At 42.6% G+C, this 26,858-nt stretch overlaps 3 protein-coding genes across 3 annotated transcripts; all 3 read right to left on the bottom strand.

Moving 5' to 3' along the window:
• Positions 1-834: 834 nt before the first annotated feature.
• On the bottom strand, positions 835-1,764 carry LOC117844630 (uncharacterized). Its single transcript, XM_034725364.2, has one exon. The coding sequence runs from the start codon at positions 1,546-1,548 to the stop codon at positions 1,144-1,146; it is 405 nt and encodes a 134-aa protein (XP_034581255.1). The 5' UTR covers positions 1,549-1,764; the 3' UTR covers positions 835-1,143.
• Positions 1,765-12,535: 10,771 nt separating this feature from the next.
• LOC117841036 (ribosome production factor 2 homolog) lies at positions 12,536-15,345 on the bottom strand. Its single transcript, XM_034721604.2, has 6 exons — positions 14,886-15,345; positions 14,119-14,322; positions 13,600-13,845; positions 13,290-13,526; positions 13,074-13,139; positions 12,536-12,984 (listed from the first exon to the last, which is right to left on the bottom strand). The coding sequence occupies exons 1-6, from the start codon at positions 14,955-14,957 to the stop codon at positions 12,877-12,879; spliced, it is 933 nt and encodes a 310-aa protein (XP_034577495.1). The 5' UTR covers positions 14,958-15,345; the 3' UTR covers positions 12,536-12,876.
• Positions 15,346-16,349: 1,004 nt separating this feature from the next.
• LOC117859962 (spermine synthase) lies at positions 16,350-21,834 on the bottom strand. Its single transcript, XM_034743170.2, has 12 exons — positions 21,678-21,834; positions 20,892-21,109; positions 20,732-20,776; positions 19,679-19,755; positions 19,476-19,598; positions 19,181-19,285; positions 19,023-19,095; positions 18,813-18,884; positions 18,332-18,527; positions 17,150-17,279; positions 16,774-16,848; positions 16,350-16,659 (listed from the first exon to the last, which is right to left on the bottom strand). The coding sequence occupies exons 2-12, from the start codon at positions 21,076-21,078 to the stop codon at positions 16,582-16,584; spliced, it is 1,161 nt and encodes a 386-aa protein (XP_034599061.1). The 5' UTR covers positions 21,079-21,109; positions 21,678-21,834; the 3' UTR covers positions 16,350-16,581.
• Between the last annotated feature and the right edge of the window lie 5,024 nt (positions 21,835-26,858).

Here is a 26,858-nt window from a genome sequence, read left to right as displayed (position 1 = left end):
ATACCCATGCACATGGTCAAAACTAACCCAAGGTTAGTTACGCACATAAAAATATCGACGTCAAAAATTTTCTTGCCCTGCCGTCAATTCGACCGGCCCGATTTGACATGTGTAGGTAACAATCTCAGTCGCTCTGTCGCCTGTCGGTGAACCGGTAGTCGGCATAAGTGTTTTTTTTCATATAATATATTTTTTCCGGTGAATATTTACAGAGTGCATGCACACACGAATGGATGACAGTGTGCTGCAGCCACCGACCGACGCTACTACTCGAAGGCAGTTGAACACTGTGTGAAGTAATTAACCAGAGCATTAACAGATGGGAGAGCAAGGGATATATAATCTTTGATACTACAAAGTCTGCAAGGTTCTGATAGAAGTTTAATTTATCTTCCAGTCTAATTAATCCATATATTTGGGAGGAAATGAGTTTATCCAGACAAGGTTATTCTTCGTGTAACGATGAGAAGCACTTCAATTCAAAAAAAAAAAGATAACCCATTTACATGTGACGAAATAGTCCTGCTCCATGGATCGAGTAGCCAGCATATGTAAAACCTGTTTTAGGCTGTAACCATGTTCTTAATTAATCGACATTCTTTCTGCTTGTGGTGGCTTCTCGTCCATAACACAGTAATACACTAATACTAGCTTATATACTCCCTCCATTCTAAATTACTATTCATTTTGATTTTTCTAGATACATGATATTTCTATGCATCTAGATATATACTATAGTATATATGTAGATACATAGCAAAAAAATATCTAGGTACATAAAAAAATTATGAATCTAGAAAAGTCAAACCGAATAGTAATTTGGAACGGAGGGAGTATATGCAAAAATATTTTGCAAAAAAATATACACAAAAATACATAAAGGAAGAAAGAAAGCTGCAAATGCTACTTAGCACGACTCATGAACTAGGCAGCCGGATGCATGCTAATTACCTAGATTACCCCTATTGCACGGCGGGTCGGCGGCTGGCTAATATAATTAATCACTCTTCAGCGATGAACATGGTTATCGCAGATTTTTTTTTCTCCCACCACCTCAACTCAAACCAAGAACCTGGAAGGAGACAATCCACGAGGAAGAAGAAACGAGATACTCATGAGTCATGACAGCGGCCGGCTAGCTAGCTAATCATCGGCGGAGTTGGCAGCGGCGGCAGCCTCCGTCGCCGTCTCGGCGGGGCACTCGACGATGCTCTCGAGGCTGGGCCGCCACCCGTCGGCGGCGCCGGCGCGGCCCTCGCGCTTGCACGCCGCCATCTCGTGGAGCACGTCCTCGAGGCGGCGGTCGCCGGCATTGAGCCGGGCAACAAGCCACCCCAGCTCACCCTTGGTCAGCACCATCTTCATCTTCACCACCGGCGGCGGCGGCGCCGCCCCTTCTTGGCCTTCCTCCTCGTCGTCGCCGGATGCGCTTCTTCTCCTGCCGCCGCCGCTCCTCTGCAGCTGATGCGCCGCCGGGCGGCGGCCTTCTCCGGCGAAGGCGCCGCGGCTACCGCTGCTACTGCTGCTCTGCTGGATGCAGTTGCCCATGGCGAACTGATCCAACAGCTAGCTTACTCCGTGACTCTACCTAAGCAGCTAGGCTAGCTCAACAACTGCTCATCAAAAGCTCAGGCAGCTGCGCTGCTGGTTGGGTTTGGGTGGGTGGCTCGTCGGGTTGGGTAGGTGCAGTCGTGCAGCCGATGAGCAAGTGATGAGGTGTGAGAGGGTGGGAGGAGGAGGGAGAACCGGAGAAGTATATATTTGGACATTGTTGTAAATAACACTGTTGCTTTTGTTTGTGTGCTAGCAGCTTGCATCATCGATCGACAATGGCAATGGCGATAGCGACGAATAATCCAAGCTACGATCGCTGTCTAGGGCACATGGTGGGCACGTGGAAACTTGCTCGCTCTGGTGCTTCGCGTGTGGACGACGTGCATCGATCGCCGCAAAAATGACATTGTTGGACCTTTGTCTCGGAAATACGATAGGAGTTCACAGTGTTAAATACGTGTACTGATGCGCATTATTTGATAAGGGCGTTAAATCATATCGTCACGAGCGGACGGTCTCCATTTTTCAAGCATTATGAAATTGTGGTCTCAAAAAGAAACAACAGTGCACGGTTTGATTTGGTGCAGTCTACAAGCTAGGCTACATTTTATTAACCGCTAATCGTATCCTTATTAGTCCATCAACCCGTGCTGCCGCATGGACTAATATTTTTAAAAACTATTGTATTTAAAAATTATTTAGAAATTAAACTCCTAGCAAATAATCAAAAAAATTTACCTGCTGCTTTCTTATTTTTTCAATACTTCAACATAATACTCATATAGATGCGTACTTATCTTTTGTCCAGTTGTGAACAATTTTTAATTAATAATTACTCTATATATTTTTTCATCCACATTTACACTTCTTTCATTTGTATCACACCTCCATTCATTATCTTTAGCATAAAAATCAATATTTTGCATTACTTCCTCACATACATGTATAAATGGTCTACATGGTGATACTAATCATGAGTATATACCTTAACTAGTTAAGTATTTTTATATGAACAATAATAAAAATATGTAATTTATAATCATATATTAGTTTACTTTTGGTATTTCTGTGTGATGCACATGAAGATAATCATATATAACGATATACGTGGGTACAAATTTAGAATGGTATTTTAAGTTATGTTTTATAATGATATGCATGAGTAAATTGGATGAAAATTATAAGGTTACTTTAGATTATTTTTTATAATGACAGGGCTCGGTAATTTAGATATAGGTTTAGGGTTTATTTTAGAATATTTTCATAATGATAGGCGCGGGTAACTTTTTAGAAAATATAATAGACTAATGACTATGATTATTAGAGTTTGCAAGATTGACGTTTGATGTTTCTGATTTTTGTGAGAATATCTAGGATTTATCATTTTTTAGCATGTCTGATGAGAACTAATGCGAAATCTCTAATGGAAAAAACTGGTACCACAATGCTACAAAACTATTATTTTGAGCTATCTCTCATTTGTTAAATATTCGAGCACAATACTTATATAGATATATATACTCATTATCTTCATTCGATTGTGATAAATTTTAGTTTGTAATTACTCTACAACGTTTTCATCCATAATTATAATATTTAACTTTTCACTTTGCATCGTAGGTGTGCGCTTGAATTTCTTAAATGAACCCTAAATTTGAGCTATTATTTCAATTCTTCTGTATCTTTATAAATGGTGATACACATCATGCGTATAAATCTTAATTATTATATCACATGCCAATAGTGTAAGAAATAGATAATTTAAAATCATGTATTGGTGTATATTTTTAATTGAGTTGATTTGGATTTAGATGTAGGGTTAACTCATGTTATTTTTAATAATGACATGTACGGGTAATATTGATGCAAATTTAAGGGGTTCCTTTAAGTTATTTTTAAGTATTGCGAAAGGGCCTCTAGCCTAGTGGTTAGAGCACCTGAGTAGCATCTAGCAGGCCTGGATGCAACTCCCTATGGGAGGGAATTAAACAAGCCTGGAATAAAAACATATGAAAAATAGGTTGGGTTTCCCCTACTGACTTTGGTAAAAAAAAGTTATTTTTAAGTACTAGTGGTGGGCAATTTAGTTGCGAATTTAGAAGGTTACTATTGGGTTACTTTAGTTTATTTTATATAATGGTAGAGGTGGGTAATTTAGATATAGATTTAGGAGGTTACTCTATGCTATTGTCATAATGGCATTATTTGCCCGTATATGACTAACAAAATGACATCATGTGAAAATATTTTCACACATGAATCCGGTAGCAAAAGCTATAAAACCTTATTAGTCTAACTACTATTAGTTAAATATTGAAGATTGAGGTTTGAATCTTGAGAGGTACCTTTAAAAAAAGAAGAAATTATTGCCAATGTTTATGGCAAGTACGTCGTCATTCAGCTATAATACCTTAACTATATCATTTTGCTACATGGATGATCCACAAAATAGTCGAAAATGTGCAGAGGAAGACACAAATAAAGCCGGGCATCCTCGATCACGAAATTAGATGACAAAATTAAATTATTAGGAGACACGTCCGTCGACCAACGTACTAGACGTACGCCCGTTGCATTGGTAGCTAGCTGCACGTGAACCCGCTACCGTCCATGCACCAGCACAATTATAGGCCGTTGGGCACCAACTTAACACACACAGGATTCCATTTCCACTGCATGCGATCCCGGATCCATAGCTTAAAAGTTGAGCCAGATCAGCATCCGTATCATCAACCTACCAGATGGAGATCGATCCACTACTATAAGAACGAATTGTAGGGGCGTCCCGTTTTTTCCTAAGAGCGGATGAAATTATCACCGCACCTACAAAATGGGAGCGGTACTGTAGCATGTGGCCCGCCCATGGAGAATCATTTGCAGGGACGGGTGATGGTGTCACCCGCCCTTGCAAATGGGGGCAATTCCCAAAGGCGGGTGACGGCAGCACCCGCTCCTGGAAATGATCTTTCCAGGAGCGGGTGATGCCGGAAATGATCTTTCCAGGGGCGGGTGATGGCATCACCCGTCCCTAGGAATAGCCCCCATTTGCAGGGGCAGGTGATGGCATCACCCGCCCTGCAAATGGTTCTCCAGGGGCAGGCCATGGGATGACCCGCCCCTGGAAATGGGCGACAAAACAACCAAATGGGCTTCTTCCTCCTCCCGACAGCAAAGTCACTATTCAAGGGAGGTGCTGAAAGCAAAAAAGGTGGGGGAAGGTTTTCAACTTTGTTTCCTTGGAGTTGTAGCTTATAGGAGGTAAGTTGATGCTAATTCCTTGCCTTTTTTAAGCTTATTGCATAGGTTTTAGGCTCAAGTGAAGTTCCATATACCTCTAGATAGATCTAGATCTCCAAGGTGTGGATTAGTCATTTGGAGCTCCATTTACCTCAAACTTTTGGATGAAGTTAGGTTATTTAGGTAGGAGAACAATATTATCTAATCATTTGTACTCAACTTTGATGTTTTAGCCTCATTCATGAATGAGGAATTTCCTAGATATCCATGGAGCAGAGAGAAGAAGATTTGGTTTTTTCTATATTGACCCATGCATGATATAATTTTCATTTTTTCTAAGATTTTGTAGGACAAAACAAGTTGACATGGATGATGAATAATTGTTTTTCATTTTTTTCCAAGATTTCTATATTTTCATTTGTTTATTAGAAAATACTACATATGTGTAATTATATATATATGGTGTTTTTATATGGTGTAATTTTTTTATTGTTCGGAGAGATGGATAGGACATGGATGTACCAAGCATGAAGAACGAATGCCTATTTCCATGGAGAACTTAACAAATTCATTAAAGGTGCGGAGAATAATGCAATGGTTCAAAAGACAAAGATGGTGGCTTGTCCGTGCAAAACCTGCAAGAACATGAGAGTATTCGGGGAGACAGCTACAATAATATGGCATGTAATGGTTCAAGGTTTTGTTGAAGACTACATGATCTGGACATTTCATGGTGAGAAAGCATCCCCTCAGAATCTGCTCGACGAGATCATGGAAGATGTCGAGTTTGATAGAATGTTTGATGCTTACGATTGTTTTGATGAGGATGCGGCAATGATGGTGGTGGTGGCTCCGATGGAGATGATGGTGTTGACGAGGGTGGCGATGGTGTAGGTGGTTACAATGGTGGTGGTGGTGACAATGGTCATTATGATAGTAGTGGTGATGACAAACTTGATGACAGTGATTTCCTGAGTAGTTGTTGCATCACATCAAAGTGGAACTATTGGTTGGTAGTGCAAAGGCGTTAGGAAACTTCAAGACGGTGAAGAAATCAGCGGAGGAGAATGTGTACGAGTAGTCAAAGGGATGTCCAAAATACTGGACCGTGCTTCATTTCATACTTGAGCTGTTGATTCTAAAGGCTAAGCACGACTGGTTCGACGGTAGTTTCAATGATCTGTTGTGTATCTTGGCTTGGTTGCTTCCAAAGCCAAATAGAGTGCTCGCCAACACATATCTAGCAAATAAGCTTGTCAATCCATTCATGGATGGCTGTGGAAAGAATTTATGCATGTCCAAACCATTGTATCTTGTACCACAGGGATACTTTCAAAGGCTTGGACAAATGTCCTGTGTGTTCTGCAAGTTGGTACAAAAACAATTCCAGTTATTGTGATGACGACAAGGAAGATCCAACCGATGGGAATAAAAGGAAGAGGAAGGGTGCAAGTAATAGTTGCCACTGTTGAGCCAGAAGACACTACTTTAGGCATTTCTAAGAAGCAGAGTAGAATTCCTGCCTTGGTCATGTGGTACCTCCCTGTTGCCGATCACCTTAGGTGTTTCTTCTCAAACCCAAAGGATGCTGAACTTATGCGATGGTGGGATTTAGATAAGCACAGGAAGGGTGATGGAAAGCTTCAACATCCATCCGATGCTCGTTAGTGGAAGAAATTCAATGAGCGGTATCCACAATTTGGAAATAATTCAAGAAATGTTTGATTTGCAGTAAGTACGGATGGAATGAATCCGTTCAGTGAAAGGACCAGCACTCATAGCACATGCCCAGTGATCTTGACGATGTACAACCTGCCAACATGGTTGTACCAATGCATGATTGAGGATACATGTGTCATGTGCAGAACCCGGCCAACCGGCAACCGCAAAGGTGAACCTCATATCAAAGTCACAAATAGCTGGCACATTTTGAGATGTATATCCATGACGGCATGTGTGGTTAACCACTTCGTTCACTAGCACTACCACTGAAACATGTGAACCATCTATTGCTCCAATTGCGCCTTTAAAGTATGGACAAAAACGGTCCTCTCTCACCCTTTCATGCTCCGTAGAAAAAGTAGGATCTCTCAGCTTAATGTTGTCCTTAGCTAACTTGCGCAAACACTTCAACACTTCGTGAAACTTATTGTGAACTATCCAAAGTAACCATGTAAAATGATTTTTAGCTTGTGAAAAAGATTGTGATTCTCCGACGATCCACAAGAGCATCTCTAAAATTAAAAAAAAAATGAGCAAGGCACGCCATAACAAAGAATGGGAAAAATATATTTACAATGAAAATATATATAGTTCTTACAGCAAGGTGTTCGTTCCACCATTCTTCTGAGCAGTCAATAGTTTGTTTTGCCTCATCCCATCCAAGACTAGTGGCACAATTCTTAAACTCCATAAACGTTGAATACTCCTTTTTCAGAACATCTAACTTTCAATTGTTTTTTTTCACCTTTCACCGGATTTTTCTACAAACCTGGAAACAATATTTTTCCAACTGGTAGTAGTGAAAATTCCCATCAGCCTATTCCCAGCTTCAATCTCTTCTTTGCAACATCAATCAAATGCCTTAAAAAGCATCACCCCAAACTTCCTTGTCACCCATTCTTCAACCAACCAAAAATATTATTTGATTCAATTCTTTTTCATACTACCATCCAATAAAATCAAGCACCAAACATCCTACCTAACCATGCAAATCAACCAAACAGTTCACTGCATTTAGTAAACAAAACGGAGAGATGTACCTTGGAGCAGCAAATTTGGCGGGCCGGCGATCGGGTGGGGGCGGTGGCTGGCTGGGGTGCCGGCCGGGTGCGGCGGGCGGCGGGCTGGCTGGGGCGACGGCTGGGTGCGGCGGGTGGCAAGCCGGCTGGGGTGGCGGTGTGGCTGGGGCAGCGGCCGGCTGGGGGGTGGCGGCCAGGTGCGGGGGTGGCAGGCCTTGGCGGATAGGGCGGCGGTCGGGTGTTGGCGGATGGGGTCGCGATCGGGTGGGACGGGAAGGGTCACGGACGGACGGGAAGGGTCACAGACGGACAGGAAAATAGAAGGAAAACAAATCAGTATCCTCCATAACCAGTGGCAGGTGGGTAATTTCTTTGCCCAAAAGCAGATGAAAGCAGGGGGAACCTACTTTTGGATTTGTACTAGAGTAAAAGCTACTTTTGGGTAAAAGCACATATGGCTTTTTACCCCTTTGGTTGGCTTTTGGATTTGGCAAAAGCAAAAGCAGGTTTGGAAGCCCAACCAAAGGGGGCCTAAATCCTCCAGATTACTAGCAGCTTGAATAAGATCATCGATGCCACCTAGGTCATCCTTAGGTGGGGCATTCAGATCAAGGCCACCATTGTCTAGTGCCACATCTTCCTGCATAAGATCATTAAGCTCAAGGAAAGCTTCACCAGGCACAGGTTAAACATTCAGGGGGTTGAGTTCTGTTTGCGGGATTGCATTAGCAACAGGAGCATCATTTTTGGCGCCCTGAAGCTGCATCAGGCCATAAACCCCAACCCTCAGCATTAAGGTCTTGCTGCTTCCCATTAGGAGGGTCATTTGCAGGGCCTTGACCAGGTTGACCATAACCAAAGAAATCAAATAGGGTGGGTTGCACATCATCAGGCCCATTGGGTGGTTGATCCTCATCTGTAGGTGCACCTCCAAGCATCCTGGTCCAAATGACCTCACACTGAGCAGTCCATAGCTCGCCCTCAAAATCCTCACCATCAGAGCATACTATGAATCATGGAATTTCCTACATAGATACAACTCAAGCTTTCACCAAAACTCTAGAGAGGTGAGCAAGATCCTCCTCCCAGACAAGCAACTGTCCAAAATCAGCCGGAGCTTTCTCAACATGCTGCGGGGTCCAATAGTCCACATTAAAACCCAGCAAAAGAAGCCAAACCTCATAGTTCATGGTAACAAATCTATTATTCCAGCCCTTATTGTGCTCATCAAAATAAATCCTCATATTGCCAAAGTTACGGGGCTGTCCCTAATTAGGAAATCTCTATCATGATAATGGTTGAAGCGGATATAAGCCTGACCCAGGGAGCAAGGCTGAATTGATCTAAAACCCACTCTCAGGTGATCATGCAGGAACTCATCCAGGAGATTTCTGATGGTGGTGAAAGATACCTGATGGCTCGGCATGGGGTCAATGGTGGCAATGGCCAGGTCATTGTTCTTGTACCGCGAAGGCCCCAAGATGACGCGCGACATTGGATGTCGGCCACCAATGATCATCCGCTGCTCACCCTAGGGCATGAAGGGCATTGGATCGACAAAGCGAAAGGCCATACTCTGCTCCGATCGCCCCTTTTCCTCCGGTACTATAGCAACTGGGGTTTTCTTCGAAGCAAACCAATGCGGCAGTGGAGGGGTGGAGATGGGGTGTGAGCTTGGGACTGAGGCGTCATGGATGAAAGCAGAAGCGGAGGCGGTGCAAGGGTGGTAGGGAACAGGTTCTGCTCCAGGCACCGTCGGTGGCGGAGGAGGCGGAGCTGACGAAGGGGAAGAACCATAGGAACATGGGATCCCCTAACAAGGGATTGAAGTCGAAGAGACACTTGCCATCGCACCGAAAAGAACCAGCAGCATGTGACCAAGGGACGCGAACACCGGGGGTCCACTGCAACCGGCCCCATCTGTCCGTTGTACAGGTGATTTGAACCATTGTGAGAAGTCTTCATTTGGCCAGGCCGCAATGTCTAAAGAACGAAATGAAGCTGCTCCGGAAAGGGCTCGGAAATCGAGGCGGGAACGTGCAAAACTCCGCGATATGTCCCAGCCTGAAGCAAACAGTGCACCGGACTCTATTTCTGCAATTGGGCCGGGAATGAGAATTGGAGAGACATCAGGCACAATGTCGGCGGCCCAATTGAGCTCCAACACGCTTCTGGGGCAAAGAATTCGGCCCAACTTGTCTTCTCTTTTGTTTGCATACACACCCGACTCGACTACTTCCTGACCTCAGCACATGCGTGCGTAGCTTCCGTCGAGCATCGTGCAACATGACAACAATATGCTACCGTCGGCAGACGATGGCTACAGAAGCCAACGACGATATATATAACGCCAGCAAGCTGCCATGGAAAAATACAAGAAATCATACAAGACGCCTCACAGGATGACGAGGACGGTTAGGGACCTATCATGGTCAGATCAGTCAGAAGCTCTAGCTAGCTGGAGAACGAACCAAGAGGCCGATCGATCCTGACGGCCTGACCGCGACATGTAGCAACATCCAGCGCCCAGCTAGTTTCTTGGAGTCCAGACGGTATTCCTGCTGCTGACGTGGGCGTGGCCTCAGGATGACGACATGGCGCCACTCGCTCCAAACGCTGGCATCTTACGAACAAACAAGCAGCATCGTCTGCCTCTGCAATGGAATCATCACAACTTGATAAAACTGCTAAAAAGATAAACAAATTGCAGAAGCTTTAATTTGTAGTGCAGGCTGCAGCAGTCAAGGATTGGGGAGAATCCTAAACTATATTCGCGATTGCGAGCCAGCAGTACGTTGGCTAAACTGGATAGCAAACAAATTCAGATTAAAAAAACCCGTTCTGATATGGCAGCATGTTCTGAACTCTCCGCAACAACTTGGCCTCCAGAAGAAGTTGCAAGCGCACAAGAGCACGGCACTGCTACATTACAAGGAGGAAGATATGGGTGACATCGTGTATCAAACCCTGGGCTCCACGGTTTTTCAACCGAAAAAAGAAGGCTTTCTTTTCAAGATAAAATGATGCGAGAAATGATGTCGTGCATGCGTCTGGCGTCGACCCTGCCTTGCTTGATCCCCTTCCATCCATCGCTTAGCCAAAGAACGTAGCATGTCGACAAGAACAGCAGTTGGGGCATCACCGTCACGACGATGTCAGCGAAGCGGCATGTCAGAGCGGAGCTGCACCGATGCCAGAGGATGAGCAGGATTATTCCTGTCAAGCACTACTGAATTTATCTGACTGGAAGGAAAATATACCGTCTCACAGTTTCATTCATCATCTGAGTCTCCAATGCAGCTGATGCACGTCCCACTTTAAGCACTACTTCCATCAGGATCATTCAGATTAGCAGTATGGTCAAATAACTATATTGTTGCTTCAGTCCCACTGTATATAAACTAGCGTCAAACAGTCCCATCTTTACTAGAACAATTTTTAGGAATATTTAGAGGAGTGAAGGAAAACAAAAATGTACTAAGGTCTATTTTAACCAATTTTGTGCACATCTTTTTGGCTAGATAACAGTTCATATGTCCAAGGAACTGATGTTAGTTAGGAAATGGGCCCTTGAGCGCTAATCATGCACAAAGAAATGGAATTTGGTTGAAAAACCTGTTCATAAACAGATCCTCAAAAACTACCCGTAAATCTTTAGTAGATATGACAGCTGGTTTCGACAGATCAATGGAAAGAACTGTTAGGCGCGTCTACATCATACAAGAAGGGAAGGAATGTTCTAGCATTGGTGAAAATTAAAGCCAATGACCAATTCAACATTTTTTTTTGCTAGAGCATCAACCGCATCCAAATAACGCTATAGCAGACAGAGTAGACTAATGGTGCATATTGGTCCTAGTGTAGAAATAGAAACGCCACCTGTTGGGGAGGTACAAGGTGATGAAAAAGATATATGAAGAGTTAAATGCGACATGAACTTAGCGTGTGGGGGCACGTAGTTACATCATCTCTTAAATTATTCATTTGGGAACAACAACTTGATAGGTGGGTGTGGATGAGTCACCGGGACGACACGTAAGCAGCTTATGCGTATAGTTGGCGCTTACGTGTAAATAAATCAAGAGCAACACTATTGCAAATTAGCCCTTTATTTTTTCTGCTCGTTTTGTAATTAGACTTGCGTGTAGATGTTCCCACGTAGGTACCTTATATTGCTGTCAAGTTTTCACGTAGAAATAGAAAGGGTTTTCTGATCGCTATGGGTAAACAGAAAAAAAAGAAGAGCTGAAGAAGGGTGGAATATATCCCCTTCTACTTCTATCAAGTGTCAGGAGGAGAGAAGATACCAATCAAACTTTATCTACGCGTAATTTCACGATTTGAGGTTAAAAACTACAACTGAGTAGTTAAACGGAATGGATTTGAGGAGCTCTACATCAAGGTGGTGAGGATGTTTTTGGTGGGCTCTCAGGGCCTGGGACTGTGGTGTGCCTTCTCTGGCCTGCCCATTCCAAGTTTGGTAGTGGCCCGTGGGGGCCTAGGCGAAGGCTTTGGGCTTCCCTGGACCTAAGGGTAATGTTCCGATTTTTGCATCAGTTCCTCCGTCGAAGAATATATTCATCAAAGCCGTTCACAACTAGAATCTTCAGCCATCCAGTGACGACTGACGAGACACGGCAACTGCGACACACAACAAAAGGCTCCGGTGGTGACAATTTTTTTTTTTTTTGCGGGTAGGTGGTGACAAATTGACAGCAGGTTATCCAATAAACAGGCACTATATTTCCTCACTTCCTCAGGTTGATCCAAGCCAAAATCCAAGTCTGAGTACGGCCATTCAGAATCGCGAACATGCTGATACGATAACTCTAGATGCAGAAAATTTTGCATCGCACTAAGACTCGATAGCAAAGGCACATTGGTGACAGCCTCAATATTCGTAACCACATGGATAGAGATAGCATTCATTTTCTGGATGAAAAAAACTCGTCGATTATTAGAGACATGTGCATCAGCTGCTCAAAATATTTTGACCAAAAGCATAGAATAATTGTAAAATACTATCACTGCTCAAAATTTCCACACTTCTGTCCGACAGATGAGGTGGTGGCGCGGTACACAATATTCTTGTGAAAGCCACCACAAAGGTTCTTAGCCTAAGAAGATGGCACTAAACTACTTTCCACCAATCTAATAGCAAGTTGCTTCCGCTTCGCCTAACACAACAACTGGGAACAGTTACAAGCAAAGCCCTTGATCTGACTGTATCAATTCTAACAGCAAGTGGCTTCCACTTGGCTAACACAGACAACTGGGAGCAATTACAAGCAAAAGCCCTTGATCTGACCATATCCAAAGACAAAAATAAATCAACAAGCACTCTTTACTCAGGGTTGACCTTTTGCTTCTTTGAGTGCTCCTTGTTTTTCTTGGCCTCACGGCGCTCCCTCTTCAGTCCCTTTATGTCGTTCGATAAGGCCAACTTTCCAACCTGAATTCAGTCAAAACCATTAATCAGGTTAACATTCCAAAAGTAATCTTGACCTGTATGATTGTTCCAAAAACAAAATCAGTACAAACCTGCTGGTCTGGCATGTAGACCTTGCCCAGCCTGCCCTGCACTGGATCCTTGGTGACATTCTTCACCTGCAAGGAGGTTCATGGTAGTTGTGAATACCAAAGTGACTAAGGGAGATTTTAGCGAGAAAGACAAGGGGTAGGCTATGGGACTGAAATTAGCAAAAGAGGGCAACAATAATCCTTAGAATAAAAGACAGACAGTTCCATCAGATTTACCTTCTTAGCATGGTCAGCAGTCTTCATAGCTTCTTTCTTCAAACTTTCAACTGGAAGCCTATGTCTCCTTACAACCAGATCCATCGAAGGCCCAACTTCAACTAGCTCCATTCTAGGAATAGATGTGCCTGACCTTTTTAGACGGAGAGCACAGTGCATCATGTAGACAGTAGTAGGAGAGGTTGCTGTGCACACATAGATCCGATCTACACCAGCAAGGTTTAGATTCTCTACAACCTGCATTCAGGAGAAACATTTATTATGAAGCTCAAGAGATTATCTCTGTATTGTATTTACAAAAATGGCACACCTCTCCTCTGAAAAGATCAAGCAGCACTTCTTTCAAATGCTTGAGCTCTTCGGCACTCTCAAAATGTTCCCCTATGAAGGCAAAGAAAGGCTTCGATCCAAGTTTTGGTGCGAGCTTCTTATCATAAACGTAAGATTCCATCGATTTGTAGTTCTCAACACCTACTTCAACAAGGTCATATATGTGGTGGTCATATGTCCTTCCCAAAATCAAATTGTTGGGCCTCTTCTTTGAATGAGAACCATACTGCAGCAGAAGTAAAAGAGTACAGTTGAAAACCATGGATGGGGCTAATCATAAGACAGTTCAGCAAATCAACAAGTTTAAGATAAGAGGGCAGAGGACTTGAGCTTTAAAAGTTTAGAACAGAAATAGAAAATGTTTTCCTGACAGGTTTACCAGAGTTGTCAGAAATCAATGATACAGCTCAATAACACATCCTACTTGCACGGGAAACAATTATCTTCCCACCAAGCACCCAACTGAGAAACAATAAAACAAGCTGATGATCTCACTCACCACTATAAGGCTGCAGTCTGTCTTGAGGGAGAAAAACTCCAGAGAAGATTCTCCACCACTTTCAAACGGCCTAATGTTGTCATTCTTCTTGGTGTACTTCACAGCATTATCACGCTTCAGGTGGTAGATATCTGACAGCACAGAGTTCAACACTGCACTAGTCTTGGTACCATGGAGGATAAGTGTCTTCTTGCCAGTTTCAACCTGGCAAAATCATCAGAGCACAAGCCAGATGTGAGCTTCAGCCACAAAGAAACAAGTATGATACTTCCATTTTCAGATTTGATTGTCATAATGGGTTCACAATATGCAGAACATATACCTAGACTATGTAAGCACACACCAAGAATTCTACACAATTTTCAACATGGAGCACAGTGTATTGCACACTCTGCCGAAAGCTCACACCTTTTTTTTTCCAAATACTCAACCCACTGCTAGAGTTGCTAAAGACTGTAGCAACGGGGAAGGAAGGTAACACAGGATATGAACAGAAGACAGGACTGACAATCGTCGCGGTACCTTACATCCAGTAGCAACAGAGCATTTTTCAAGGCAAACAGGAATCACCCATGTAACCTATGTACAATGCTACAAACATGACGTGATATTTCATTCATATCGCCATGCGAGTGTAAATTGCCAAAGCGGAAGATCGAGACGCGTCCTCAGCACGAAACGAAGCCCGTGAAAGCCATAGCCATGGATTGTGCTTGACGGCGCGACGAGGTTTTGGAAGGAGGGGGGGGGAGGAGGGAGGGACTTACGAGCTTGGGCGCGTGCTTGAGGAGCTCCCGCCTGGCGCGCTGGGTCTTGGGTACCCTGATCGCCGCAACCATCTTCGTCTCCCTCGGCCGCCGCGGAGAAGAAGCTGAAGGGGGGAGAGGAGGCGGCGCAGCGTTCGGGAGGCCAGAGCCCTAAAGAAGCCTCGCCTTGCCTCCTTTCTTCTCCATCTCCACTTGTGTAATGGGCCGGTAGGGGCTTTGTCTGGCCAGCTAGTTTGAATGGGCTTGTTTCCACTTATGCATCACAAACCACAAGCTACAGTGTTTAATTTTTTTTTTTAAGTGGTGGTAGCATCAACAAAGATGGAGATTTTGGTGCTACTACTATACTGCATCTAGAATTCCAGATCCAGATGGAGTTTCCACCACCTCCTCTTACTTTTTCATTATTTTTTCTTCTAAATTCAATACTGGTAATTTTTTTGTTACTGTATAAAAATATTGCTCCAACAGACAAATTAATATCACATGTAGGGAAAAAATGTTCCGCTAATAAGTAGAGAAGTAACAATAGGGCAGCAGCGGGAAGGTAGCAGTAAAGCTTGCTCGTCCCGTTTTGAATTTAAAGTGTTCCAGTTCAAAAATATATACATTTCAGCAATACTAATTATGGTTAATAAGAATACGTGCAAACAATTGCCAAAAAACGTGAGCAGATTTCCGATACATTTTTTTTAAAAAAATAATAATGCTACAAGGCACGATGGCAATAATTCTTTTTTTTCTAAAAAAAGATACGATGGCAATAAGGACACGGTTAACAAGGAGGCTCGAGTGCAACACGAACACTGTTGACAAAAACGCTCGAGTTGTAACAAAATGGCAGCAGGTTATCACAATCGCATGATAAATACTACTCCATTCGTTCCAAATTACTATTTATTTTAGTTTTTCAGTTTTGATTTTTCAGCTCTAAGTACATAATTTTTGATATGCACATAAAAATATAGATATATCTAGATACTCCCTCCGTTCCAATATCATAAATATAGATATATCTAGATACTCCCTCCGTTCCAAATTATAAGTCATTCCAAGAATCTTGGAGAGTCAAAGTATCTTAAATTTAACCAAATTTATATAATAATATAATAATATTTATGACGTCAACTAAGAATCATTAGATTCTTTATCAATTATATTTTCATAGTATATATATTTGATGTCATAAATCTTTATATTTTTCTCTATAATTTTGATCAAACTTGAGATGCTTTGACTCTCCAAGATTCTTAGAATGACTTACAATTTAAAACGGAGGGAGTATATAGCAAAAATTATATATCTAAAAAAGTTAAAACGAATAATATTTTAGGACGAATAATATTTTAGGACGGAGGGGTATCCAAGCCAATCATTTTCTTTACTGCAAGCTGCAATGCACACCTCACTCTAGTGGTGAGAAATGGCCACCAACACACCGCTCGCCAAGAAGAAAACGATAAATGCAATTTGAAATGCTCATCACTCATTATCATACATTGCTCTGTGAGCTCGCCTTTTCGTTTTAGAACATATGCTAATCTCATCTCATAGTTCAGAGCATGAATTATTAACAGATGCCTCATTACACGTCTAATCGCAATGGAGCCGACACCTCCATGCCGATGGTACATGACTTGGTATCCACTGGCGATAACCAAGAGCGCCGGGAAGGAACAGGTAAGCTAGCCTTAGTCTAGGATGCAGTAAGAATTTCACTCTTGGAAGCAACACTTATCTTTGGTGCTGTTGCAGCTGTTTCCTCTGGCTGTTCCTGTAAAATGGTGCACAAATTCTCTCCATATGAGTTTGCATTCAAAAATATTATTGAACTGTGAAAACGCACCAGATATAAAGTAATCACTAGTCCTGAATTGTAAAAACTTACTCTTTCAGTGGAAGCGCAATATGCTTCTAGCTCTTTCTTCACAAAGGTTGGAAGAACAAATGCTGCCCTATGCATCTGTTCAATAACAAAATTAATCAGGGCAAACGAATCCTAATGGAAGCGATCTAACATCAGGGTTACGGATGAATGGAGTCAAATGAAGTGAGCAAAAGCCAGGAACAGTAGGTATACAAACATTCCTGTATTACAAATAACAGACTTCATCATAGCACAGAAGGGTAAATTAACACAAATTAGATTTTAATAATTATCATAGTTCAGACTAAATCCCACATACTAGGACAAAAAGTCTGTACAGGTCGAATCATATATATTGGCACAAGAAATTCTGTGTAACTGATAAAACAAAACTGACCTCTGAATTATAAAATCTGATCTCCCTTCCAGCTTCTGTAGCCCCTTCCAGTTTTTCAATTGGATTTATAGGAGTCAGGAAGTTGACCGGTGGACCTTCTTTGGCACATAGCAAAAATCCAATCACTCCACTGCAAAATTCAAATGTTCCGTAAGAAAAGGAAGTTTGAAACAGAGAAACAATTAACACTCTAGAGATGCAAAGCCTGGAACATTTATGTCACCATCTCCATCATTGACTACCAGTTGATTACTTCAAGGTTGCATGCATAGTTATATGGTGTCCTTCGAAACAAAATAGTATTTACTCTGTAATTCCAAATTTCCATTCGATGAAGCTTAATGTGCATGTTCCCTTTTGCATAATATTATCTCTCTTTTATGCACAATGTGAAGTACAGGATGAGTGTCGTGTGATTATTTCCCTTCTTCGTAAGTCTACTAAGGCTTATCCAAAATGACTGCATCAAGAAGATAAACTAGAAACCATTTGTAGCTTCAATAATATGAGGTCAACATAGTTTGCATTGATCAGCTAGCATGACTTGATTATGCAAAATATATAGACAACATTGGGAATATTTGCTCACTAATGCTCTGTCTGGCTACAACTGGTTCCTTGCATGAGTTGAGCTAAGCCCCAAATAACCTATGATGCCAAATGAACCAGCGCTGGCACCAGTTCACTGTCAACAATATCGACACTAATGAGGATCGCAGTACCATCTTCTTGGGACAGATAAAAAAGTAGCAGAAAACAAAACTTGTTCTTATGCCTACCCCAGGCACCACATAAGTCACCAAGCTCATGTCAGAAAGGGATAAAAACAAGAAATGTTCATAAAACCCTTATAAGTTCAAGTCCCTCAAACATGCATCCATTCAGCTCAGCAAAACACAAGACAGATCTTGAAGCTTGCACTGCTAAGCCCATATAATCTTCATTTTTACAAGAAAAAAGGAGCAAAGAAAGACAAAAAAAAAACACCAATAAATGCTACTTTAAGTTAATAATTTTAACAATAGCTAGCCCTATCTATTTCATTCATTTACGAATAAGAACTATACAAAAAAGATCAGTATTAGATGGTAAAGTTCAACAGTAAATGCCTAAATTAGTTGTAAATACAGTTAAACTGTAAAAAAGGATCAAGGTACGAATAATAGATAATAGAGTTTGAACCTCGGGTATGTTGGGACACTAGTCCATGCATAGTGCACAGAACCCTTGAAAGTCTCATGGCAAATTGAAAGCATATCCTGAATCAAATGTGTATGCAACCACATACTCTCAGCTTGATTACAAAGAACTCCACCAGGCCTCAAGGCTCTAGCAATTGTATCAAAAAAAGGCTTCTCCACAAGTTCCTGAGCAGGCCCTGTAAATGCCAAAAGTAGCATAATAAGAACAGTAATATTTGACTGAGAATTTGATAGGACAAAGTTCCATTTACAAGTAAAATCGGAACACATTATTCATCATTAATACAGAATAGCTAGGGATGCAGCAACCAAGAAATAAAGAAGCATGGAGCACATGAACGATATAATAGGAAGTAACAAAACCAAAAATGCACAGAACAGATATACAGTAACAAAGACATCACTAAGGCTATCCATGGCACTGTGTTCAAGAAAGACGATGAATAGCAGCATTAACTCACCTATTGGGTCTGACGAATCAACAATGATAGCGTCATATGTACCTTCAGGCGCATTTCTCAAGAACTCCACAGCTGAAAGTAGGAAAAAAAGGCATTCTATTATGAAATTACAAATCACAAACTGAAATGATTTTACCTACACGCTGCAAATAGGGAATTTAGGAAGATATGAACAAGTAATGTAGTCGTCTCATGGGATTATCGACATACCATCACCAACATGAAGTTGAACACGAGGATCTTCAAATCCAACAGACAAATGTGGGAAGAAATCTTTGCAAACCTAAAAAGTTAAGATGTATATCAGCAAGGTATAGATAGCGATTACAACTCGAAGCGAAGGTCAAAGAATCAAAGGAGAACTTTACATCAATAACCAGCTGATCGATTTCACATATGTCAATTGACTCCACAGAACTATGTCTGGAAATCTCTCGGAGCACACCTCCATCACCACCACCAATAACCAAAACCTGCAAAGTAATTCCTAAGAGAATAAGTCACTGTCATGCTACAGTATCCATTCAAATGCAAATAAAAAGAAATATTCCATGTGCTGACATAGAGCTGCATAATATCTTTCTGTTCAATTTCTGTTAGTAGCGATACAGCATTATTAACAATTTCACAATATTGAGGAAAAACAGGGATCAGGAGATATACTTTTTTAGGGGATGGAATTGAACAAAGTGGGAGGTGAGTAATCATTTCCTGGTACGCACATTCATCCTTATCAGTCAACTGAACAATGCCATCAAGCACAAGGACTTTCCCATAGGTTGTCGACTGCACACAAAAACTAACAGGTTATACACAATAGAAGCCACATAAAGTTTTTATTTCTGGTACGAATAGACGATGAGAACCTCGAAAACTAAGACTTCTTGGTATGGTGACTTCCCCTGGTACAAGATCTTCTCCACTTTCAAGGAATGGGCCTCTCCTATATATGAAAATAAAATCACAAGAGATACGAGAAGTATTATTGTTTCATTCTAGGGAAAAACGGCAAATGGCAGAGAAGTACAGCAATGAACACAACTGGAAATTTGGTTCAATGCTAAAAGAGCATATTATAGAGTGTCAAACAATGGTATTTGTACAAGGAAAAAACAACACACTTAAGGACAAATAACGCACGCTGGGGAGTATAACCAACGCACTGATGATCGTTTTGGAAAATAAATTGAAGACATTACAGAGGTCAGGAAATGAACCAAGAAGAACATTGCCTTTCTTGTGGAAATGATAGTAGTAAGCACACTGCCATTGTCAAATAAGAAAAGCGACAAAGCATCACTCGGCTGAAGAACATTGCCTTTCTTGTGGAAATGATAGTACTAAGCACACTACCATTGTCAAATAAGAAAAGCGACAAAGCATCACTCGGCTGCATATGCACTCTTATGTTATGTCTTACCAGCTGATGCAAGGTCTTTCTACCATGAGAACATCGGTACAACAAAATAAATAGGAATACAAAATTCCTAACTCTGATAGCATGCACAATGCTAAATCAACCTTCTCCAACAAATGCGTAAGAATTGTATTATACTTGTAATAATAAAGATATCATCTTAGAAATATTCAAAACCACTCTTTGAACAAAAGCTTGGGTGGTTGCATGTGAACTTTTATCAACTGCTAGAATTATCTTCCAAAAATTTAAAAAAAAAACCATTCACTTGGAAGAAGAAAACAGTTGCAGGAATTGGGAAATACAACCTTCTCTAACATAAATAAACACAGGCATGCAGTTGTCCAGCGAATAACTATATATCTATCAGAAAATCATTTTACAAAGAAACAATTTAACTTTTGAACACTTTGTATTAAAATTACTTTTGTAGACAATTGTTAGAGATTAATTAATTAGGGTAAACAAAAAATTGATATATAGGCTTTGGCGGGACAAGTACCTGGCCACATCGGGTTATTGTAGTACTGAACTTTGCTTGCTTTACCTGCACGGGGAGCAATCAGGGTCATATAAAAGAAGTGGACATTGGAGAATGATGGTTGTAGACGATCTATCAAGAAGTGAGATGATCAAGGATGTGAAGCACAGCCTGGACATACCGCAGCGCGATCGAGGTTCGGTGAACCAGCCCGACACCACCGTAGCATGGCACTTGGCCTCAGACTCGGGCGCTGCGGCCCTGGCCTTGACACAGCAAGGGGGCAGCGGCTTGGCGGAGCCATCACCCCCACTCCCCTTTGTCTGCGCTGTCCCAGTCAAACCATTTCCGGCGCCTCCACCCTCCATAGACCCTGTTCCTCTTTGGAGTTCCCAGCCTCTGGACCAATCAAAGCAACATCAGCCGGGCTAAGCAGCAACCAATGGCAAGCACAATATTAATGAGCAACTTCGGCGGCGGTAGCACGAGATGGTTAATAGGTGGCAGGCTATATCCACAGCGAACGTGGACCACGAGGGTGGATGACAGATGGTTGGGGACAAGGGCAACAACGGCATGCTCGCCAACCCACCCCCCACAACAAGCTATCGTTGGCAACAAGGACGTGACTAGAACAAGGATTAATCAGCCAGTTGATAATAATCCTAAAGGCTAATTTCTGGAACTAAAATAACAGGAATTTGAAAGGAGAGGCCTTTTTTCTAATCGCCGCCGCAAAACCTCAAGAAACCTCCGCCGCCGCCTCCCCTACTGGAAGAACAAGTGAACACGGGCGGTGCGGGGTACGGGGCAGCGGCCGGCGCGGCTGAACGGGACGCGGGCGGACTCGACCGAGCAGGACGGCGGCCGGCGCGGCTGAACGGGAGCGCGGGCGGACTCACCGGAGCAGGGCCGTGGCCAGGTCGCGGGGGCAGAGATGCTACGGCAGGGGAAGGGGGCTCCTTACCTGGGGCGCGAATGGCGAGGCGGGGCGGGGGTAAGGAGAGAGGCGGCGTCGCGGGGGGCGAAAGAAATAGAGCGAGCAGGAGGAGCGGAGGGCGGCGCGCCGGGGGTGGTGGGGGTGGATTCTCTGCAATCCCCTAGCCCTCGCTTTCCTCTTTCCTCCTCTAGGAATCTGTGCTCCGTTATGCTGGTGTATTTTTTTATTTTTAACTTTTTTTTAAATATATTTTAAAAAACTCGTCCCAACTTAATTTGCATGGGTGATCCTTTTGACTGCGCCAGCGCTCATGGCGCGGCAGGAAACCTCTGTCGCGCCACATGCACTGGTGCGACAGAGGGTCCATCGTGGCGTGGCGTGGGAGGCTAGGCCAGCACAGCGCTAACGTGGCGGGCTTGTCGCGCCAGCCTGCCTGGCCCGACAGCGCCTAGCATACAGGCACGCTTGCTTCCCTCCTCCTTTTCCTTTCCTTTCTTCTTCCTCCAGTAACCCCGAGCCCGACCGACTCCCTCGCCATCAGCCGCCGCTACCCCCAATCCTTCCAAATCCGGTGATTTCGGTTAGGGAAACTAGTTGGAATTGTTCACCGCTTCATTTGGAAGGTCTCCCCCAACTCTTTCCTTTATTTTACTGTTCCGTTTGTTAGATCGGAGGATATTTAGGTAACCTAGGGTTAGGTTGTTGATTTGAAATTTTGATGAAATGCAATGTTGTTATGTGTTAGTGATGCTTAGTTCATACGCACTATACTCTCTACCCACGATATTGACGTGTAGAACTTGTTGCATGCTTCGATTTAGGTAGATATTCATGCAATTGTGTAGTGTACATGGCATTGGTAGGTTTATTTGTGTAATATGTCCAATTGTTGTCTATAGTTGGTATGGTAAAGTTGATGGATTACGTGTCTAAAGTTTATTTGTATATTAATTTTTGGTCACTTGATCTGTAGGTGAGATAACGTCGTCCGGGTGTGAATACAAGCGGCGTATGTGGTACGTGCATTACGTGGGCGAGTCCAATGCGGATGCTCCCGTACCTCCTGCCCTTCCGGTACCTCTTTGTGGATGTGGCGTGTAAGCTGAGGTGAAACAATCAAGGCACCCAAAGACAGTTGGAAGAACCTTCTATATGTGCAAGAGGACGTTTGATCCAATGCCTGCCACGCCTTGTGATTTCTTTCAATGGATAGATGGACCCGACAAATATGATCCTAGGATCTGCCTATTCCCATATGATAGCATAGAGCTTAAACCATACCATCAGTTTAGGCATTGGGTTCCTCCTCCATCAAACCCAGCTAGAATGACCGAGGAGGAGAAGCAGGAGGCTGCTTGTAGGCGTGTGAGGGATCCTCCCATATGTAAGTGTGGAGTTGCTGCTAAGCTTATGCGTCCTAACTTAGGGGTTCCACCTAAGTTCCTTCCATTCTTTCGATGATCGTTAACAACCCATGTAAATTTAATAGGAGAATGTTAGTATGATGTGTAGAAAGCAGTGTTAGTTTTTTGATATGCACCATTTAATCTTATCACCGGTTTTATATGCCTAATTAAACTCTTATTCTTGGAGGGTGAATATACATAAAAATCGCACAGAAACTCATACATATAATATGTAGTACCTCGTGGAGGTCGTTGAGGAGGTGGGCGCGGTGCTGCAAGTCGTACGCGGCCTCAAGGAGCGGGTATCCTAGGGCCCCATCCTAAAAATATAAACAACATTCGTTAGTAAAAAGGTTCAGCGCATGATAAGTAAAGTAACAATGAAAATTTACTATCAATAAATGCTATAATGATAACCATGCAAAATACGACCTCCGCGACTACCCTCATGTTGGAAGAACGCTACCTTCTATTGTTTGACCTAGATTTCTTGCCCTTAGATTCCTTCTTGCGGCATGTGAAATTCTTAATGATCTTGTGGCACTTCGAGCAACGATTTTCCAACTTGTCCACATCAGAATCGCCAGTGCCATAATCTGCTGAAAGTCTCCCCTGCGACTCGTCCATGTCACCTCTCAAACGCTTCTTCTGCCTCCTACCTACTTTGTTTCTCTTCAAATTGGGGTTTGGGACATACTCTAGCCCTTCATATGGCAGCCATTGTGACGGATCACGGTAAGGTTCAAAGCTTGATTCCCAAATTCTAATGGTGTGCTCCCTAGAGTACAAGAATGACATGTACAAGGGGCTTTCATAATTAAGACCTCTTGCCTTGCAAGTGTGAACATGGAAGGTGCAACAATTGAGGAACGTTGCAGGTGCACGAAACTTTGTTGAGATCCACTCTATAGTGTCGGCCTCCATAGCTCTCAACCCCAACGTTAGTAGTACCGGAACCTCTTATAGAATATATCATTCTTTCTGGCCCATACGGTTCTGGTAATTGGTTAACGGACCTAAGCTCAGCCTCTGATATATGTTCATCTGCAACCTTCCCAGTCTTATGACCTTCATTCAACAGTTCACGTGCCTTTTGCCATCTGTCCACAAAGTAGGCGTTGCATTTTTCGAAGGAGTATTCAATAATTCCGGATGTAGCCCTACTTCGGATGCCTTTGAAAACAGCATTTAGGGATCCGAGTAGTTCGTGGTCATAATACCCCAACGCATCCCTCCCTCATCGAAAGCCTGCACCCATTTGTCCTTATCCTCCATTTCACCCTTCAACCATTCTTTTGCGTCAACATTCAAGTCCTTCACTAGATTTTCTAACATCTTATTAAATTCTGTTTCTGTATGTACCATGCATAAAGTCTTCAACTTTCCAATCACGTCCTTGTTCCTTTGCTGACGCCACATGTTGGCGGCAAAGTGTCTCGTGCACCACCTATGCACGAGCAGTGGAAACCCATCCATGTGGTCGTTCGCAGAGCCCATGGTGCCTATTTGAAATCATACATACTTGTCGTGACGGTCCAAATACGTGCCGCCGAATGAGTTTCATGAACCATGACCAACTGTCGTTGTTCTCATTCTCGACCAAGGCAAAAGCTAGAGGCACAAGTTACTGTTCTGGATCTACTGCAACTACCATCAGTAATGTACTCTTATACTTCCTGGTCAAGAATGTACCGTCCACAAGTATCACGTTACGACAATGTCAAAATGACACACTGTATTGAGGGAAGCACCAAAATACCCTTTGGAGCACGTGCTTCAAAACACCATTGTTAGGCTACATCATGCCGCATGAGTCAGTAAACCATTTAACCCCGGGATTGTAGTAGGCCATAGCTGTGAGTACCCTAGGAACCATGCCATAGGACTCCTTCCAGTCGCCCATAGCAGGGCAACGGCGTGTTGCTTCGCCCGCCATGCCTTTGAATACTTGACACGGTATCCACTAAAGGCAAATATGGACTCCATGAGGGAGGGCACCGATGTCTCGTTGTCTTTACAGACAATGCATAGGATACGCCACCCAAGGTACTTTGCTATGCACTAGGCGTGCACTTGCTTCGGCAATGAAGAACGACAAGTATGCGGTTGCACAACATTTGAAATTCTTCATTGTCCGGTGCTTGTAATTAGCCAAGACCATACACGCCAAAGGCATCCTTGCTTGCACATGATGTCATACCTTAGATTCTTGTCAGAGTAAACTATGTTGAAAGGCCTATGTAACCTCACTGTGTAGTCAACCAAGAAAAACTTGAGCTCCTCAAGACTTTTGAACTTCATTTCCTTCTTAATCACTGGACTCACACTAAAGGGTATCCCTTCAAAATTCACCATACTAGATTCACATATGGCTTTGTGGACCATGTGCAGAAATTGTACGCGCCCAGGGCCAGCACACATTGGAATGTTAAAATACTACTTTCTCCATCATTAAACACATGACAGTATTGACTTTTTCTATTCATTTGACTACTCATCTTTTCTATTTTTTTCAATTAGACAAATATACAAGTATTTTTTGAAAATAAATATAATGGTACTCATTTTACTTTATTTAATTAATTCATTAAATATATGTCATTGTCAAAATTGGAAAAAAAGTCAACAACGTCATATATTTAAGAACGAATGGAGCATTTGTTTTATGCTCCTCAAGAATTAGAAGATGGTTAACTATCCTCGTTCGAGTACTCGACTCGGCACATGTGCTCATATTTTTATAGATTTATTTTAGATTTTTTTTCCTCAAACTATTGAAAGTAAAAAAAAAAAAAGACAAAGTCCTTAATCCTGTGCACGATAATTTTATCCTTAAATGTATCTTGCGCGTCCAATTATCCTTATGTATCTTGCGCGTCCAATCTTTAGACGCGTAAGCTGATCATCCAGATCAGCTTCCGCCGACACAACCTTATTTAGTCGCTATAATGCAAAACTTATAACTCAACTGCGGAATATCATGCTTCAAAGAAATCATTGTGAAGAAGATAACAATCCTAGCAATATCCTGAAGCATGTGTACACTTCAGTGTACGTAAGTACGTTCAGCAAAGATCGCAGAGACCTCTGGGTAGTCTGGCAGCCTTCACGTGACAATAATCCACCAAATTGAGAAGCAGGCAAGCAGCGGCAGTACAGTAACTGCAAAGCTGATCGGTGCTCTGTGCCTCCTCAGTCCTCCCCGTGCGTGATCCGCGTGCTGTACCAACAACTCTACAGGAGAGACAGAAAGTCAGTGACCTAGTTGAGAACTTGAGATTGTGTAGTGGTTTAGACTTTTGTCAAGTACAATTTGCTAGCGTAATCAAGTGTCAAACATTCAGAAAGCCTCTTTATTCCCAAGAATCCATGTCGGGAATTCATAAAGCTAGCCTGTTCATTTTAGCAGGAGCTCATCCATCGATCAACGTCACCATGCAGAAGACAACCTAGCAACAGTGACATTTTTTTGCGAGAGCCTCTTTATTCTAGAGAATATGTACCTTTCGGTCTGCTTTCTTTCCTATTATCTATTCATGTACTTGACGTAAGGATTGATTCTCTACTATTTTGCTTTTTTTATTGAGAAAACATCTTTGAAAGTGAAACTGACTTTGAGACTGGAAAATTTTCCCCGTTCTTGAAAAATTCAAGTATTATGTTGAAATCCCTTTACAACTTATGCATGCATTCCACTCCATGTGGTTACAGTCTCACAGTTTCATCTGACTCATGGCAAAGAAGGCAATGACTTCTTACACTTCCTCAAACAGGGAAGTCCTTGTTGTTTGGAAGGAAAACC

The sequence above is a fragment of the Setaria viridis genome, chromosome 1 (genome assembly GCF_005286985.2).
Source record: "Setaria viridis chromosome 1, Setaria_viridis_v4.0, whole genome shotgun sequence".
Taxonomy (NCBI): Eukaryota; Viridiplantae; Streptophyta; class Magnoliopsida; order Poales; family Poaceae; genus Setaria; species Setaria viridis.
Note: the sequence above shows the minus strand (reverse complement) of the source record. Positions and strands in the feature narration are given on the sequence as shown.

Bases quoted from the DNA above. Each gene is read 5' to 3' on its own strand.
- LOC117859962 (XM_034743170.2), bottom strand. From the start codon at position 21,078: ATGGAGGGTGGAGGCGCCGGAAATGGTTTGACTGGGACAGCGCAGACA. The intron at 16,849-17,149 runs GTCAGTTTTGTT...GTTATTGAACAG, and splicing joins TCAGATTTTATAATTCAGAG to ATGCATAGGGCAGCATTTGT. The intron at 16,660-16,773 runs GTAAGTTTTTAC...ACCATTTTACAG, and splicing joins ATTGCGCTTCCACTGAAAGA to GAACAGCCAGAGGAAACAGC.
- LOC117844630 (XM_034725364.2), bottom strand. From the start codon at position 1,548: ATGGGCAACTGCATCCAGCAGAGCAGCAGTAGCAGCGGTAGCCGCGGC.
- LOC117841036 (XM_034721604.2), bottom strand. From the start codon at position 14,957: ATGGTTGCGGCGATCAGGGTACCCAAGACCCAGCGCGCCAGGCGGGAG. The intron at 13,140-13,289 runs GTAAATCTGATG...ACCTCCTTGCAG, and splicing joins CTGCTGACCATGCTAAGAAG to GTGAAGAATGTCACCAAGGA. The intron at 12,985-13,073 runs GTTTGTACTGAT...GACTGAATTCAG, and splicing joins TCTACATGCCAGACCAGCAG to GTTGGAAAGTTGGCCTTATC.